This window comes from Aphelocoma coerulescens, chromosome 2 (assembly GCF_041296385.1).
Source record: "Aphelocoma coerulescens isolate FSJ_1873_10779 chromosome 2, UR_Acoe_1.0, whole genome shotgun sequence".
NCBI lineage: Eukaryota > Metazoa > Chordata > Aves > Passeriformes > Corvidae > Aphelocoma > Aphelocoma coerulescens.
In genome coordinates, this window is record NC_091015.1 from 168,207,075 (window position 1) to 168,225,568 (window position 18,494).

At 68.7% G+C, this 18,494-nt stretch overlaps 2 protein-coding genes across 3 annotated transcripts in view; one reads left to right on the forward strand and one right to left on the reverse strand.

The window, feature by feature from the left end:
- Nucleotides 1–7,712: 7,712 nt before the first annotated feature.
- On the forward strand, nucleotides 7,713–18,342 carry LOC138105319 (CKLF-like MARVEL transmembrane domain-containing protein 5). The gene is made up of 5 exons (XM_069005117.1): nucleotides 7,713–7,793; nucleotides 12,064–12,216; nucleotides 16,221–16,316; nucleotides 16,422–16,506; nucleotides 18,320–18,342. Exons 1-5 carry the CDS (start codon nucleotides 7,713–7,715, stop codon nucleotides 18,340–18,342), a joined length of 438 nt encoding a protein of 145 aa, XP_068861218.1.
- Nucleotides 18,343–18,431: 89 nt separating this feature from the next.
- Nucleotides 18,432–18,494, reverse strand: part of LOC138105534 (myosin-6-like) — a 45,094-nt gene continuing 45,031 nt past the window's right edge. For both annotated transcript variants that reach the window (XM_069005629.1, XM_069005628.1), the window contains one exon: nucleotides 18,432–18,494. This exon is cut by the window's right edge and continues 3,311 nt beyond it. The gene's annotated coding sequence lies outside the window, so the exon portion shown is untranslated.

Here is an 18,494-nt window from a genome sequence, read left to right on the forward strand (position 1 = left end):
ACCGAGACACCGAGGGAAGGACACTGGGGGACACTGGGGGACACTGGGAGACACTGGGGGACACTGGGGGACGAGAGGGACACGCGGAGGGACAGTGGGGGGACGCTGAGGGGACACAGGGATGGATCCTTGGTGAGGGACCGAGGAGGGGCGCTGGGGTCAGCACCGCCCAGGAGACCCCAGGACACGTCCTGGGTGCCCAATCCCGGTCCTGGGGTCACTCCCGGACCCCCCTGGCTGAACCCCTGACCCCAAACCCGGTCCTGGGGTCACTCCCGGACCCCCCCGGCCACAGCCCTGACCCCAATCCCGGTCCTGGGGTCACTCCCGGACACCCCTGGCCATACCCCTGACCCCAATCCCGGTCCTGGGGTCACTCCCGGACCCCCCTGGCTGAACCCCCTGACCCCAATCCCGGTCCTGGGGTCACTCCCGGACCCCCCTGGCCACACCCCTGACCCCAATCCCGGTCCTGGGGTCACTCCCGGATCCCCCCGGCCACAGCCCTGACCCCAATCCCGGTCCTGGGGTCACTCCCGGATCCCCCCGGCCACAGCCCTGACCCCAATCCCGGTCCTGGGGTCACTCCCGGACCCCCCGGCCACAGCCCTGACCCCAATCCCGGTCCTGGGGTCACTCCCGGACCCCCCCGGCCACACCCCTGACCCCAATCCCGGTCCTGGGGTCACTCCCGGACCCCCCTGGCTGAACCCCTGACCCCAATCCCGGTCCTGGGGTCACTCCCGGACCCCCCCGGCCACACCCCTGACCCCAATCCCGGTCCTGGGGTCACTCCCAGACCCCCCTGGCCACACCCCTGACCCCAATCCCGGTCCTGGGGTCACTCCCGGACCCCCCTGGCCACAGCCCTGACCCCAATCCCGGTCCTGGGGTCACTCCCGGACCCCCCTGGCCACAGCCCTGACCCCAATCCCGGTCCTGGGGTCACTCCCGGACCCCCCTGGCTGAACCCCTGACCCCAATCCCGGTCCTGGGGTCACTCCTGGCCCCAATCCCGTGTCCCCCCCCCCCCAGTGTCCCCAGTCCCGTGTCCCCCCCAGTGTCCCCCCCAAATGTCCCCCAGTGTCCCCCCCCCAGTGTCCCCCCCCATGTCCCCCCCAGTGTCCCCAGTCCCGTGTTCCCCCCCAGTGTCCCCCCAGTGTCCCCCCCCCAGTGCCGCCAGTCCTGTGTCCCCCCCCCAGTGTCCCCCCCCCAGTGCCCCCCAGTGTCTCCCCCCAGTGCCCCCAGTCCCGTGTCCCCCCCCAGTGTCCCCCAATGTCCCCCCCATGTCTCCCCCCAGTGTCCCCCCCAGTGTCCCCAGTTCCGTGTCCCCCCTGCCCCCAGTGTCCCCCCAGTGTCCCCCCCAGTGTCCCCCCCAGTGCCCCCCAGTGTCCCCCCAGTGTCCCCAGTCCCGTGTCCCCCCCAGTGTCCCCCCCCAGTGTCCCCCCCAGTGTCCCCAGTCCCGTCTCCCCCCCAGTGTCCCCCCAGTGTCCCCCCCAGTGCCCCCCAGTGTCCCCCCAGTGTCCCCAGTCCCGTCTCCCCCCCAGTGTCCCCCCCCAGTGTCCCCCCCAGTGTCCCCAGTCCCGTCTCCCCCCCCAGTGTCCCCCCCATGTCCCCCCCAGTGCCCCCCAGTGTCCCCCCCAGTGCCCCCCAGTGTCCCCCCAGTGTCCCCAGTCCCGTCTCCCCCCCAGTGTCCCCCCAGTGTCCCCCCCAGTGCCCCCCAGTGTCCCCCCAGTGTCCCCAGTCCCGTCTCCCCCCCAGTGTCCCCCCAGTGTCCCCCCAGTGTCCCCCCAGTGTCCCCAGTCCCGTGCCCCCCCCAGTGTCCCCCCAGTGTCCCCAGTCCCGTGCCCCCCCCAGTGTCCCCAGTCCCGTGTCCCCCCCGCCCCCAGTGTCCCCCCCAGTGCCCCCAGTCCCGTGTCCCCCCCAGTGCCCCCCAGTGCCCCTCCAGTGCCCCCCAGTGCCCCTCCAGTGCCCCCCAATGTCCCCCTAGTGTCCCCCCCCAGTGCCCCCCAGTGTCCCCCCCAGTGTCCCCAGTCCCGTGTCCCCCCCCAGTGTCCCCCAATGTCCCCCCCAGTGTCCCCCCAGTGTCCCCAGTCCCGTGTCCCCCCCCAGTGTCCCCCCAGTGTCCCCAGTCCCGTCTCCCCCCCAGTGTCCCCCCAGTGTCCCCCCAGTGTCCCCCCAGTGTCCCCAGTCCCGTGCCCCCCCCAGTGTCCCCCCAGTGTCCCCAGTCCCGTGCCCCCCCCAGTGTCCCCAGTCCCGTGTCCCCCCCGCCCCCAGTGTCCCCCCCAGTGCCCCCAGTCCCGTGTCCCCCCCAGTGCCCCCCAGTGCCCCTCCAGTGCCCCCCAGTGCCCCTCCAGTGCCCCCCAATGTCCCCCTAGTGTCCCCCCCCAGTGCCCCCCAGTGTCCCCCCCAGTGTCCCCAGTCCCGTGTCCCCCCCCAGTGTCCCCCAATGTCCCCCCCAGTGTCCCCCCAGTGTCCCCAGTCCCGTGTCCCCCCCCAGTGTCCCCCCAGTGTCCCCAGTCCCGTGTCCCCCCCCCAGTATCCCCCCAGTGTCCCCCAGTGTCCCCCCCCAGTGCCCCCCAGTGTCCCCCCCAGTGTCCCCCAGTGTCCCCCCCCAGTGTCCCCCCAGTGTCCCCAGTCCCGTGTCCCCCCCCAGTGTCCCCCCCAGTATCCCCCCAGTGTCCCCCCCATGTCCCCCCCAGTGTCCCCAGTCCCGTGTCCCCCCCATGTCCCCCCCCAGTGTCCCCCCCCAGTGTCCCCAGTCCCGTGTCCCCCCCAGTGCCCCCCAGTGTCCCCCCCCAGTGTCCCCAGTCCCGTGTCCCCCCCCAGTGTCCCCCCAGTGTCCCCCCAGTGCCCCCCAGTGTCCCCAATCCCGTGTCCCCCCCAGTGTCCCCCAGTGTCCCCCCCCAGTGTCCCCCCCAGTGCCCCATGTCCCCAATCCCACTATCCCACTCCCCCCCCAGTGTCCCCAGTCCAGTGTCCCCACCCCAGTGTCCCCCCCAGTGTCCTCCCCCAGTGTCCCCAGTCCCGTGCCCCCCCCATGTCCCCCCCCAGTGTCCCCCCAGTGTCCCCCAGTGCCCCTCCAGTGCCCCCCAATGTCCCCCAGTGTCCCCCCCAGTGTCCCCTCCCAGTGCCCCCCAGTGTCCCCCCAGTGTCCCCAGTCCCGTGTCCCCCCCAGTGTCCCCCCAGTGTCCCCCCCAGTGCCCCCCAGTGCCCCCCAATGTCCCCCCCATGTCCCCCTCCCCCCCCCGGTACCTGCGGGGTCCCGGTGCCGCTCCCGCCCCTCCCCCCAGGGCCCCCCCCCCGGGGTCACGTGACCGCTCCCGCTTTTTTTAGCCGGGATCGAGCCCAGCGCCCCTCCCCCACCCCGGGTATTTATAGGGTGGCCCCACCCCCACCCCCCCCGGGATTGGGACTGGGAGCCACTGGGAGAGACTGGGATTGCCACTGGGAGCCACTGGGATTGGGACTGGGAACGACTGGGAGTCACTGGGAGAGACTGGGAGCAACTGGGATTGGGACTGGGAGCCACTGGGAGTGACTGGGAGAGACTGGGAGCAACTGGGATTGGGACTGGGAGCCACTGGGAGTGACTGGGAGCCACTGGGAGAGACTGGGATTGGGACTGGGAGCCACTGGGAGTCACTGGGAGAGACTGGGAGCAACTGGGATTGGGACTGGGAGCCACTGGGAGTCACTGGGAGAGACTGGGAGCAACTGGGATTGGGACTGGGAGCCACTGGGAGTGACTGGGAGAGACTGGGAGCAACTGGGATTGGGACTGGGAGCCACTGGGATTGGGACTGGGAGCCACTGGGAGAGACTGGGATTGGGACTGGGAGCCACTGGGAGTCACTGGGAGAGACTGGGAGCAACTGGGATTGGGACTGGGAGCCACTGGGAGTCACTGGGAGAGACTGGGATTGGGACTGGGAGCCACTGGGATTGGGACTGGGAGCCACTGGGAGTCACTGGGAGAGACTGGGAGCAACTGGGATTGGGACTGGGAGTCACTGGGAGTCACTGGGAGAGACTGGGAGCAACTGGGATTGGGACTGGGAGCCACTGGGAGTCACTGGGAGCCACTGGGAGTCACTGGGATTGGGAGCAACTGGGATTGGGACTGGGACTGGGAGCCACTGGGAGTGACTGAGAGCCACTGGGCGCAACTGGGATTGGGACTGGGAACGACTGGGAGTCACTGGGAGCCACTGGGAGCCACTGGGATTGGGAGTGACTGGGATTGGGAATGGGAGCCACTGGGATTGGGACTGGGAGCAACTGGGAGTCACTGGGAGCCACTGGGAGTCACTGGGAGCCACTGGGAGTCACTGGGATTGGGAGCAACTGGGATTGGGACTGGGACTGGGAGGGACTGGGATTAGGACTGGGAGGGACTGGGAGTCACTGGGAGCCACTGGGATTGGGAGCAACTGGGACTGGGACTGGGAGGGACTGGGAGTGACTGAGAGCCCCTGGGAGCGACTGGGATTGGGACTGGGAGCCACTGGGAGCGACTGGGATTGGGACTGGGAACGACTGGGAGTCACTGGGAGCCACTGGGAGTGACTGGGATTGGGAGCAACTGGGATTGGGACTGGGAGCCACTGGGAGCCACCGAGAGAGACTGGGATTGGGACTGGGATTGGGACTGGGAGCCACTGGGAGCCACCGAGAGAGACTGGGATTGGGACTGGGAGGGACTGGGAGGGACTGAGAGCCACGGGGAACGACTGGGATTGGGACTGGGAACGACTGGGAGCCACTGGGATTGGGACTGGGAACGACTGGGAGCCACTGGGAGCCACTGGGAGAGACTGGGATTGGGACTGGGAGCCACTGGGATTGGGACTGGGAGCCGCTGGGAGCCACTGGGAGCCACTGGGAGTCACTGGGAGCCACTGGGAGTCACTGGGATTGGGAGCGACTGGGATTGGGACTGGGACTGGGAGGGACTGGGAGTGACTGAGAGCCACTGGGAGCCGCTGGGATTGGGACTGGGAGCGACTGGGAGTCACTGGGAGCCACTGGGAGTCACTGGGATTGGGAGCGACTGGGATTGGGACTGGGAGCCACTGGGAGCCACTGGGAGCCACCGAGAGAGACTGGGATTGGGACTGGGAACGACTGGGAGCCACTGGGAGCCACTGGGATTGGGACTGGGAATGACTGGGAGCCACTGGGAGCCACTGGGATTGGGACTGGGAATGACTGGGAGCCACTGGGAGCCACTGGGATTGGGACTGGGAGGGACTGGGAGTGACTGGGAACAACCGGGAACAGCTGGGATTAGGACTGGGAGTGACTGGGAGGCACTGGGATTGGGACTGGGAGTGACTGGGATTGGGACTGGGAGCGGGACTGGGAACAACTGGGACTGGGAGTGACTGGGAGTGACTGGGATTGGGACTGGGAGTGACTGGGAGTGACTGGGATTGGGACTGGGATTGGGACTGGGAACAACTGGGAGCGACTGGGAGCCACTGGGATTGGGACTGGGAGTGACTGGGAGCAACTGGGAGTGACTGGGATTGGGACTGGGATTGGGACTGGGAGCAACTGGGATCAGGACTGGGAGCAACTGGGAGTGACTGGGATTGGGACTGGGAGCAAGTGGGATTGGGACTGGGATCGACTGGGAGCGACTGGGAGCCCCAGTCCCTCCCAGTATATGCCGAGGGCCCCCCAGCAGCTCCCAGTCCCTCCCAGTACACTCCCAGTATATACCCAGTATCCCCCAGCAGCTCCCAGTCCCTCCCAGTACACTCCCAGTATATACCCAGTATCCCCCAGCAGCTCCCAGTCCCTCCCAGTACACTCCCAGTATATACCCAGTATCCCCCAGCCGCTCCCAGTCCCTCCCAGTACACGCTCAGGGCCCCCCCAGTCCCTCCCAGTCGCTTCTCAGCCCCTCCCAGTGCCTCCCAGTCCCCTCCCAGTCTCCCCCCAGTCTCCCCCCAGTCCCTCCCAGTTTCCTCCCAGTCTCCCCCAGTCTTTCCCAGTCCCCCCCAGTCTCCCCCCAGTCCCTCCCAGTCTCCCCCCCAGTCCCTCCCAGTCCCTCCCATTCTCCCCCAGTCCCTCCCAGTCCCTCCCAGTCCCCCCATTCTCCCCCAGTCCCCTCCCAGTCCCCTCCCAGCCCCCCCCAGTCTCTCCCCAGTCCCCCCCAGTTCCCTCCCAGTCCCCCCCATTCTCCCCCAGTCCCTCCCAGTCCCTCCCAGTGCCCCCAACAAGGTCCCTTTGTCCCGGTCCCGCCGGTGCCTGTCACGGGGGGGGGGGGGAGGGGAGGGGCGGGGGGGCACCCACGTGTCCCCCCCAATCCCCGCCCCTCCCCCCCGCCAGCCCCGCAGGGACCCCCCGGGACCCCCCCAGGATCCCCTCGAGACCCCCCCAGACCCCACAGGGACCCCCCAGGACACCCCCAAAGACCCCCCAGACCCCCCAAGGATCCCCCGGGACCCCCCCAGGACCCCCCGGACCCCACAGGGATCCCCCAGGACCCCCCCAGGATCCCCTCGGGACCCCCCAGGACCCCCCAGGGACCCCCCGGGACCCCCAGGATCCCCTCGGGACCCCCCCAGGATCCCCCGGACCCCCAGGACCCCCTGGACCCCACAGGGACCCCCCGGGACCCCCCGGGACCCCCCCAGACCCCACAGGGACCCCCAGGACACCCCCAAAGACCCCCCCAGACCCCACAGGGACCCCCCCCAGGCACCCCCGGGACCCCCCCGGGACCCCCCAGGACACCCCCAGACCCCACAGGATCCCCTCGAGACCCCCCCCAGACCCCCCCAGGACCTGCTCGGGATCCCCCAGGACCCCCCAAGACCCTCCCAGAACCCCCAAACTCCCCCCAGGACCCCCCCCCCCGAGACCCCCAAAGACCCCATAGGGACCCCCCCGAAACCCCTCGAGCCCCCCCCCCCCCTTAAACCCCACCGGGACCCCCCGGGACCCCCCCAGACCTCACAGGGACCCCCCAGGACCCCCCCAGAGACCCCCCCGGGACCCTCCCGGAGCTCCCGGGACCCCCAAACCCCCCCCGAACCCCCCAAAGACCTCACAGGGACCCCCCAGGACCCCCTCGGGACCCCCCCAGGACCCCCCCAAACTTCCCCCAGAGACCCCCCCGGGACCCTCCCAGAGCTCCCGGGACCCCCCAAATCCCCCCCGGACCCCCCCAGACCCCACAGGGACCCCCCAGACCCCTCAGGACCCCCCAGAACCTCCCCAGGACCCCCCAAAGACCCCCCAGGGACCCCCCAGGACCCCCCAAACTTCCCCCAGACCCCCCAGGGACCCCCCAGACCCCTCAGGACCCCCCAAAGACCCCCCAGGGACCCCCCAGGACCCCCCCAAACTTCCCCCAGAGACCCCCCCGGGACCCCCCCAGAACCTCCCCAGGACCCCCCAAAGACCCCCCAGAGACCCCCCGGGACCCTCCCAGAACCTCCCCCAGAGACCCCAGGGACCCCCCAGACCCCTCAGGACCCCCCAAAGACCCCCCAGGGACCCCCCCAGGACCCTCTCAGACCCCCCCGAACCCCCCAAAGACCCCCCCAGGGACCCCCAAAACCCCACAAAGACCCTCCAGGACCCTCTCGGGACCCCCCCAAAGACCCCCCCAGGGACCCCCAAAACCCCCTGGGGACCCCCCAGATCCTCCAGGACCCCCTCGGACCCCCCCCGGACCCCCCGGACCCCCCCCCGCTATGGGGCAGCCGGAGCCGCCGGGGGTCTTCGAGCTGGGGGTGCTGAGAACGCCGCGGGGGCTGCTGCTGGCGGGGGAACTGGTAATGGGGAACTGGGAGCACTGGGAGCACTGGGAGCGCTGGGAAGGGGGAACTGGGGGAGCTGGGAGCGCTGGGAGCGCTGGGAAGGGGGAACTGGGAGCACTGGGAGCGCTGGGAGCGCTGGGAAGGGGGAACTGGGGGAGCTGGGAGCGCTGGGAGCGCTGGGAATGGGGAACTGGGAGCACTGGTAATGGGGAACTGGGGGAACTGGGAGCACTGGGAGCGCTGGGAAGGGGGAACTGGGGGAACTGGGAGCACTGGGAGCGCTGGGAGCACTGGTAATGGGGAACTGGGGGGACTGAGAATGGGGAACTGGGGGAACTGGGAGTACTGGGAGCACTGGGAGCGCTGGGAATGGGGAACTGGGGGAACTGGGAATGGGGAACTGGGAGCACTGGGAGCGCTGGGAAGGGGGAACTGGGGGAGCTGGGAGCGCTGGGAGCGCTGGGAATGGGGAACTGGGGGAGCTGGGAGCACTGGGAAGGGGGAACTGGGAGCACTGGGAGCGCTGGGAGCACTGGTAATGGGGAACTGGGGGAACTGGTAATGGGGGACTGGGGGAACTGGGAGCACTGGGGGAACTGGGAAGGGGGAACTGGGGGAGCTGGGAGCACTGGGAGCGCTGGGAAGGGGGAACTGGGGGAGCTGGGAGCGCTGGGAATGGGGAACTGGGGGAACTGGGAGCACTGGGAGCGCTGGGAGCGCTGGGAAGGGGGAACTGGGGGAACTGGGGGAACTGGGGGAACTGGGAGCGCTGGGAATGGGGAACTGGGGGAACTGGGAGCACTGGGAGCGCTGGGAGCGCTGGGAGCGCTGGGAAGGGGGAACTGGGGGAACTGGGGGAGCTGGGAGCGCTGGGAGTGCTGGGAATGGGGAATTGGGAGCGCTGGGAAGGGGGAACTGGGGGAACTGGGAGCGCTGGGAGCGCTGGGAAGGGGGAACTGGGGGAACTGGGAGCGCTGGGAATGGGGAACTGGGGGAACTGGGAGCGCTGGGAGCGCTGGGAAGGGGGAACTGGGGGAGCTGGGAGCGCTGGGAATGGGGAACTGGGAGCACTGGTAATGGGGAACTGGGGGAACTGGGAGCACTGGGAGCGCTGGGAAGGGGGAACTGGGGGAACTGGGAGCGCTGGGAGCGCTGGGAATGGGGAACTGGGAGCACTGGGAGCGCTGGGAAGGGGGAGCTGGGAGCACTGGTAATGGGGAACTGGGGGAACTGGGAGCACTGGGAGCGCTGGGAAGGGGGAACTGGGGGAGCTGGGAGCGCTGGGAGCGCTGGGAATGGGGAACTGGGAGCACTGGTAATGGGGAACTGGGGGAACTGGGAGCGCTGGGAGCGCTGGGAATGGGGAACTGGGGGAACTGGGAGCGCTGGGAGCGCTGGGAATGGGGAACTGGGGGAACTGGGGGCACTGGGAAGGGGGAACTGGGGAAGCTGGGAGCGCTGGGAAGGGGGAACTGGTAATGGGGAACTGGGAGCACTGGGAGCACTGGGAGCGCTGGGAAGGGGGAACTGGGGGAGCTGGGAGCGCTGGGAGCGCTGGGAAGGGGGAACTGGGAGCACTGGGAGCGCTGGGAGCACTGGTAATGGGGAACTGGGGGAACTGGTAATGGGGGACTGGGGGAACTGGGAGCACTGGGAGCACTGGGAGCACTGGGAAGGGGGAACTGGGAGCACTGGGAGCGCTGGGAGCACTGGTAATGGGGAACTGGGGGAACTGGTAATGGGGAACTGGGGGAACTGGGAGCACTGGGAGCGCTGGGAGCGCTGGGAAGGGGGAACTGGGGGAACTGGGAGCGCTGGGAGCACTGGTAATGGGGAACTGGGGGAACTGGTAATGGGGAACTGGGGGAACTGGGAGCACTGGGAGCGCTGGGAGCGCTGGGAAGGGGGAACTGGGGGAACTGGGAGCGCTGGGAGCACTGGGAAGGGGGAACTGGGAGCACTGGTAATGGGGAACTGGGGGAACTGGGAGCACTGGGAGCGCTGGGAAGGGGGAACTGGGAGCACTGGTAATGGGGAACTGGGGGAACTGGGAGCACTGGGAGCACTGGGAGCGCTGGGAAGGGGGAACTGGGGGAACTGGGAGCGCTGGGAGCACTGGGAAGGGGGAACTGGGGGAACTGGAAGCACTGGGAGCGCTGGGAAGGGGGAACTGGGGGGACTGGGAATGGGGAACTGGGAGCACTGGGAGCACTGGGAGCGCTGGGAAGGGGGAACTGGGGGAGCTGGGAGCGCTGGGAGCGCTGGGAATGGGGAACTGGGAGCACTGGGAGCGCTGGGAATGGGGAACTGGGAGCACTGGGAGCACTGGGGGAACTGGGAATGGGGAACTGGGGGAACTGGGAGCACTGGGAAGGGGGAACTGGGGGAACTGGGAGCACTGAGGGAACTGGGAGCGCTGGGAAGGGGGAACTGGGGGAGCTGGGAGCGCTGGGAGCGCTGGGAATGGGGAACTGGGAGCACTGGGAATGGGGAACTGGGAGCACTGGGAGCGCTGGGAAGGGGGAACTGGGGGAACTGGGAGCACTGGGAAGGGGGAACTGGGGGCACTGGGAGCGCTGGGAAGGGGGAACTGGGGGCACTGGGAGCGCTGGGAAGGGGGAACTGGGGGAACTGGGAGCGCTGGGAAGGGGGAACTGGGGGCACTGGGAGCGCTGGGAAGGGGGAACTGGGGGAACTGGGAGCACTGGGAATGGGGAACTGGGGGAACTGGGAGCACTGGGAGCGCTGGGAAGGGGGAACTGGGGGAACTGGGAGCACTGGGGGAACTGGGAAGGGGGAACTGGGGGCACTGGGAGCGCTGGGAATGGGGAACTGGGGGAACTGGGAGCACTGGGAGAACTGGTAATGGGGAACTGGGAATGGGGAACTGCGAGCACTGGGAGCACTGGGAGCACTGGGAATGGGGAACTGGGAGCACTGGGAACGAGGAACTGGGAGCACTGGGGGAGCACTGGGAGCGCTGGGAATGGGGAACTGGGAGCACTGGGGGAACTGGGAATGGGGAACTGGGAGCACTGGCGGAACTGGGAGCACTGGGAATAGGGAACTGGGGAAACTGGAAGCACTGGGGGGGGGGGGGGGGCACTGGGAGCCCAACTGGTGTCACCCCCCCATGACCCCGATGCCCCCCCGATGCCCCCCAGGGGGGTGGTGGCCCTGCTGGCCCCCAGTGACCCCCGATGCCCCCCCAGGGGGGTGGTGGCCCTGCTGGCCCCCAGTGACCCCCCGATGCCCCCCCAGGGGGGTGGTGGCCCTGCTGGCCCCCCCAGTGACCCCCGATGCCCCCCCAGGGGGGTGGTGGCCCTGCTGGCCCCCAGTGCCCCCCCGATGCCCCCCAGGGGGGGTGGTGGCCCTGCTGGCCCCCAGTGCCCCCCCGATGCCCCCCAGGGGGGGTGGTGGCCCTGCTGGCCCCCAGTGCCCCCCCGATGCCCCCCAGGGGGGGTGGTGGCCCTGCTGGCCCCCAGTGACCCCCAGGTGCCCCCCCAGGGGGGGTGGTGGCCCTGCTGGCCCCCCCAGTGACCCCCCGATGTCCCCCCAGGGGGGTGGTGGCCCTGCTGGCCCCCAGTGACCCCCAGGTGCCCCCCAGGGGGGGTGGTGGCCCTGCTGGCCCCCGATGCCCCCCCAGGTGCCCCCCAGGGGGGTGGTGGCCCTGCTGGCCCCCCCAGTGACCCCCAGGTGCCCCCCAGGGGGGTGGTGGCCCTGCTGGCCCCCAGTGACCCCCCGATGCCCCCCCAGGGGGGGTGGTGGCCCTGCTGGCCCCCAGTGACCCCCGATGTCCCCCCAGGTGCCCCCCAGGGGGGGTGGTGGCCCTGCTGGCCCCCCCAGTGACCCCCAGGTGCCCCCCAGGGGGGTGGTGGCCCTGCTGGCCCCCAGTGACCCCCGATGTCCCCCCAGGTGCCCCCCAGGGGGGGTTGGTGGCCCTGCTGGCCCCCAGTGACCCCCCGATGCCCCCCCAGGGGGGGTGGTGGCCCTGCTGGCCCCCAGTGACCCCCGATGTCCCCCCAGGTGCCCCCCAGGGGGGGTGGTGGCCCTGCTGGCCCCCAGTGACCCCCCGATGCCCCCCCAGGGGGGTGGTGGCCCTGCTGGCCCCCAGTGGCCCCCCGATGCCCCGCAGGGGGGGTGGTGGCCCTGCTGGCCCCCGATGCCCCCCCAGGTGCCCCCCAGGGGGGGTGGTGGCCCTGCTGGCCCCCCCAGTGACCCCCGATGCCCCCCCAGGGGGGTGGTGGCCCTGCTGGCCCCCAGTGACCCCCCGATGTCCCCCCAGGTGCTGTCCGGGGGGGTGGTGGCCCTGCTGGCCCCCCCCGCGCCCCCCACCTTGGCGCCGGCGCTGCTCCAGACCCTGGCGGGGGCTGCGGCCCTGGGGGGGCTCCTGCTGCGGGACCCCCCCCGGCTGCCCCCCGGCTACGGCACCTGCCTGGTACGGGACCCTCGGGGACCCTCGGGGACCCTCGGGGACAAACCCGCGCCGGCACCTGCGGGACCCTCGGGAACCTCCTGGGGACCCCCCCTGGGTGACCCCCCACCCCCCGCCACGGTGTCCCCCCTCCACCATGTTCCTCCATGTCCCCATGGTGGCCCTCCATGGTAGCCCTCCATGTCCTCATGGTGTCCTCCATGGTAGCCCTCCATGTCCCCATGGTGGCCCTCCATGTCCCCATGTCATCCTCCATGGTGGCCCTCCCTATCCCCATGGTGGCCCTCCATGTCCCCATGGTGTCCTCCATGGTGGCCCTCCATGTCCTCATGTCATCCTCCATGGTGGCCCTCCATGTCCTCATGGTGGCCCTCCATGCTGGCCCTCCATGTCCTCATGTCATCCTCCATGGTGGCCCTCCATGTCCTCATGGTGGCCCTCCATGCTGGCCCTCCATGTCCCTATGGTGGCCCTCCATGTCCCCATGGCGTCCTCCACAATGTCCCCTCCATGTCCCCATGGTGGCCCTCCCTATCCCCATGGTGGCCCTCCATGTCCCCATGGTGGCCCTCCATGTCGCCATGGTGGCCCTCCATCATCCCCCTTTGTCATCACCTCATGGTGTCCTCCATATGTCACTCACGCTGTCCCCTCCATGTCCTCATGGTGTCCTCCATGGTGGCCCTCCATGTCCTCCATGGTGGCCCTCCATGTCCTCATGTCATCCTCCATGGTGGCCCTCCATGTCCCCATGGTGTCCTCCATGTCCCCATGTCATGCCCCATGGTGGCCCTCCATGTCCTCATGGTGGCCCTCCACAATGTCCCCTCCATGCCCCCATGGTGGCCCTCCAAGTCCCCATGTCATCCTCCATGGTGGCCCTCCCTATCCCCATGGTGGCCCTCCATGTCCCCATGGTGGCCCTCCATGTCACCATGGTGTCCTCCATCATCCCCCTTTGTCATCACCTCATGGTGTCCTCCATATGTCACTCACGCTGTCCCCTCCATGTCCCCATGGTGGCCCTCCATGTCCTCATGTCATCCTCCATGGTGGCCCTCCATGTCCCCATGGTGGCCCTCGATGTCCCCATGGCGTCCTCCACAATGTCCCGTCCATGTCCTCATGATGGCCCTCCATGGTGGCCCCTCCATGTCCTCATGGTGGCCCTCCATGTCCCCATGGTGTCCTCCATGGTGGCCCTCCATGTCCCCATGGTGGCCCTCCATGTCCTCATGTCATCCTCCATGGTGGCCCTCCCTATCCCCATGGTGGCCCTCCAAGTCCCCATGATGGCCCTCCATGTCCCCATGTCATCCTCCATGGTGGCCCTCCATGTCCCCATGGTGTCCTCCACAATGTCCCCTCCATGTCCCCATGGCATCCTCCATGGTGGCCCTCCCTATCCCCATGGTGGCCCTCCATGTCCCCATGATGGCCCTCCATGTCCTCATGTCATCCTCCATGGTGGCCCTCCATGTCCCCATGGTGTCCTCCACAATGTCCCCTCCATGCCCCCATGGTGGCCCTCCATGTCCCCATGGTGTCCTCCACAATGTCCCCTCCATGCCCCCATGGTGTCCTCCATGTCCCCATCCTGTCCTTCCGGTGTCCCATCCATGTCCCCTCCTGATGCCTCCATGGTGTCCCCTCACTGTCCCCAGCCTCTGTCCCCATGGTGGCCCTCCATGTCCTCATGTCATCCTCCATGGTGGCCCTCCATGGTGGCCCTCCATGTCCCCATGGTGTCCTCCATGTCCCCATGGTGTCCTCCATGGTGGCCCTCCCTATCCCCATGGTGGCCCTCCATGTCCTCCATGGTGTCCTCCATGGTGGCCCTCCATGTCCTCATGTCATCCTCCATGGTGGCCCTCCAAGTCCCCATGGTGGCCCTCCCTATCCCCGTGGTGTCCCTCCATGTCCCCATGGCATCCCCCTTTGTCATCACCTCATGGTGTCCTCCATGATGTCCTTCACGCTGTCCCCTCCATGTCCCCATCGTGTCCTCCATGCTGGCCCTCCATGATGTCCCCATCCTGTCCTTCCGGTGTCCCACCCATGTCCCCTCCTGATGCCTCCATGGTGTCCCCTCACTGTCACCACTCTGTGTCCCCTTCATGTCCCAGTGTCATCCCCATGGTGTCCCCTCCATGTCCCCCCATGTCCCAGTGGTGGCCCCCCATGTCCCCACCCCCATGGTGTCCCCCCATGTCCCAGTGGTGTCCCCCAATGTCCCCACCCCCATCCCCATGGTGTCCCCCCCATGTCCCAGTGGTGTCCCCATGGTGTCCCCCAATGTCCCCACCCCCATCCCCATGGTGTCCCCCCCATGTCCCAGTGGTGTCCCCATGGTGTCCCCCAATGTCCCCATCCCCACCCCCATGGTGTCCCCCCATGTCCCAGTGGTGTCCCCATGGTGGTCCCCAATGTCCCCACCCCCATGGTGTCCCCTGTCCCTCTCGTGTCCCCATGGTGTCCCACCATGTCCCAGTGGTGTCTCCATGATGTCCCCCCATGTCCCAGTGGTGTCCCCCCATGTCCCCACCCCCATCCCCATGGTGTCCCCCCATGTCCCATGGTGGCCCCCAATGTCCCCACCCCCATCCCCATGGTGTCCCCTGTCCACCTCATGTCCCCATGGTGTCTCCCCCATGTCCCAGTGGTGGCCCCCAATGTCCCCACCCCCATCCCCATGGTGTCCCCCAATGTCCCAGAGGTGTCCCCATGGTGTCCCCCAATGTCTCCATCCCCACCCCCATGGTGTCCCCTCCATGTCCCAGTGGTGTCCCCATGGTGGCCCCCAATGTCCCAGTGGTGTCTCCATGGTGGCCCCCCATGTCCCCACCCCCATCCCCATGGTGTCCCCCAATGTCCCAGTGGTGTCCCCCAATGTCCCCACCCCCATCCCCATGGTGTCCCCTGTCCACCTCATGTCCCCATGGTGTCCCCACCATGTCCCAGTGGTGTCCCCATGGTGTCCCCCCATGTCCCAGTGGTGTCCCCCAATGTCCCCACCCCCATCCCCATGGTGTCCCCCCCATGTCCCAGTGGTGTCCCCATGGTGTCCCCCAATGTCCCCACCCCCATCCCCATGGTGTCCCCCCCATGTCCCAGTGGTGTCCCCATGGTGTCCCCCAATGTCCCCATCCCCACCCCCATGGTGTCCCCCCATGTCCCAGTGGTGTCCCCATGGTGGTCCCCAATGTCCCCACCCCCATGGTGTCCCCTGTCCCTCTCGTGTCCCCATGGTGTCCCACCATGTCCCAGTGGTGTCTCCATGATGTCCCCCCATGTCCCAGTGGTGTCCCCCCATGTCCCCACCCCCATCCCCATGATGTCCCCCCATGTCCCATGGTGGCCCCCAATGTCCCCACCCCCATCCCCATGGTGTCCCCTGTCCACCTCATGTCCCCATGGTGTCCCCCCCATGTCCCAGTGGTGGCCCCCAATGTCCCCACCCCCATCCCCATGGTGTCCCCCAATGTCCCAGAGGTGTCCCCATGGTGTCCCCCAATGTCTCCATCCCCACCCCCATGGTGTCCCCCCATGTCCCAGTGGTGTCCCCATGGTGTCCCCCAATGTCCCCACCCCCATCCCCATGGTGTCCCCCAATGTCCCCACCCCCATGGTGTCCCCTGTCCACCTCATGTCCCCATGGTGTCCCTCCATGTCCCAGTGGTGTCCCCATGGTGTCCCCTCCATGTCCCCCCATGTCCCCACCCCCATCCCCATGGTGTCCCCCAATGTCCCAGTGGTGTCCCCATGGTGGTCCCCTATGTCCCCACCCCCACCCCCATGGTGTCCCCATGGTGTTCCCCAATGTCCCCACCCCCATCCCCATGGTGTCCCCCCATGTCCCAGTGGTGTCCCCATGGTGTCCCCCCATGTCCCCACCCCCATCCCCATGGTGTCCCCCCATGTCCCAGTGGTGTCCCCCAATGTCCCCACCCCCATCCCCACGGTGTCCCACCATGTCCCCACAGTGTCCCCTCTCCCGTCCCCCCCAGGACCTGCTCCGGGCGGTCAGTGGGACCCTCATCTTCCTCGTGGTGGCCCTGGTGGCCTTGGCCTCGTCCCGCGATGCCCTGGCTGCCACCACCTTCGTGAGTGTCCCCGAGCCCCGCCCCCCACCTGAGCCCCGCCCCCCACCTGAGCCCCGCCCCCCACCTGACCGGGCCACGCCCCTTTCCCCTCCCCCCACCCCCCAGACCTTCAGCCTCGTCCTCGCCTTGGTCTTCGCCTTCGACACCTTCGCCACCTTCCGCACCCGGGTGGACCCGGCCCTGGGACACGGTGAGGGCCACGGGGGCCGAGGGGTGGGACACCCTTGGGTGGGGCTGGGGGACACCTGGGGCACCTTTGGGTGGGGCTGGGGGACACCTGGGTCAGGCAGCGGGGAGGTTGCGGGACACGTGGAACACCTTTGGGTGGGGCTTGGGGGACACCTGGGACACCTTTGGGTGGGGCTGGGGGACACCTGGGTCACCCTTGGGTGGGCCTGGGGACACCTTTTGGTGGAGGACTCGGGGTGTGGTTGGGGGACACCTGGAACACCCTTGGGTGGGGCTGGGGGACACCTGGGTCAGGCAGGGGGGAGCTGGGGGACACCTGGGACACCTTTGGGTGGGGCTGGGGGCAGCTGGGACACCCTTGGGTGGCACTGGGGACACCTTTGGGTGGAGGACGCGGGGTGGGGTTGGGGGACACCTGGGACACCCTTGAGTGGGGGTGCAGGACACCTGGGTCAGCCATGGGGGAGGTTGGGGGACACATGGAGCACCTTTGGGTGGGGCTGGGGGACACCTGGGACACCTTTGGGTGGGGTGGGACACCTGGGACACCCTTGGGTGGCATTGGGGGACACCTGGGACACCTTTGGGTGGGGCTTGGGGGACACCTGGGACACCCTTGTGTGGCACTGGGGGATACCTGGGACACCTTTGGGTGGCACTGGGGGACACCTGGGTCACCCTTGGGTGGCACTGGGGACACCTTTGGGTGTAGGACTCTTGGGGTGGGGTTGGGGGACACCCGGGACACCCTTGGGTGGGGCTGGGGGACAGCTGGGTCACCTTTGGGTGGCACTGGGGGACAGCTGGGACACCTTTGGGTGGTGCTGGGGGACACCTGGGACACCTTTGGGTGGCATTGGGGGACACCTGGGACACCTTTGGGTGGTGCTGGGGGACACCTGGGACACCCTTGGGTGGCACTGGGGACACCTTTGGGTGGAGGACTCTTGGGGTGGGGCTGGGGGACACCTGGGACACCCTTCGGTGGGGTTGGGGACACCTTTGGGTGGAGGACTTGGGGTGGGGTTGGGGGACACCTGGGGCACCCTTGGGTGGGGCTGGGGACACCTGGGACACCCTTGGGTGGCACTGGGGGACACCTGGGTCACTCTTGGGTGGGCCTGGGGGACACCTGGGGCACCTTTGGGTGGCACTGGGAAACACCTGGGTCATGCAGGGGGGAGGTGGGGGACACCTGGGTCACCATTGGGTGGGGCTGGGGACACCTGGGATACCCTTGGGTGACACTGGGGGACACCTGGGTCACTCTTGGGTGGGCCTGGGGACACCTTTTGGTGGAGGACTCGGGGTGGGGTTGGGGGACACGTGGGACACCTTTGGGTGGCACTGGGGACACCTTTGGCTAGAGGACTCTTGGGGTGGGGCTGGGGGACACCTGGGACACCTTTGGGTGGGGCTGGGGGACACCTGGGACACCCCTGGGTTGGGTGGGACACCTGGGACACCCTTGGGTGGGGCTGGGGGACACCTGGGTCAGCCATGGGTGGGGTGGGACACCTGGGACACCCTTGGGTGGGGCTGGGGGACACCTGGGTTATCCATGGGTGGGGTTGGGAGACATATGGGACACCCTTGGGTGGGGTTGGGGGACACCTGGAACACCTTTGGGTGGTGCTGGGGGACACCTGGAACACTCTTGGGTGGGGTGGGACACCTGGGACACCCTTGGGCAGGGTTGGGGGACACCTGGAGCACCTTTGGGTGGTGCTGGGGGCCACCTGGAACACCCTTGGGTGGCCTTGGGGGACACCTGGGTCCTCCTTCTCCACCATCTCCAACTGTTCCTCCTCCAGATCCCGAGACGGAGCGCGGCTGATGGCCACCGCCCCCCACCCCTGTCCCGTTGTCCCCCTGTGTCCCCTCCCCCCTCGGTCCTGCCCCCCAAATTAAACCTCGTCCCACACCTGGAGCTGCTCAGGGTCGTGTTGGTGGGGTGGGGTGGGGTGGGGTGGGCGAGGGGACATCGTG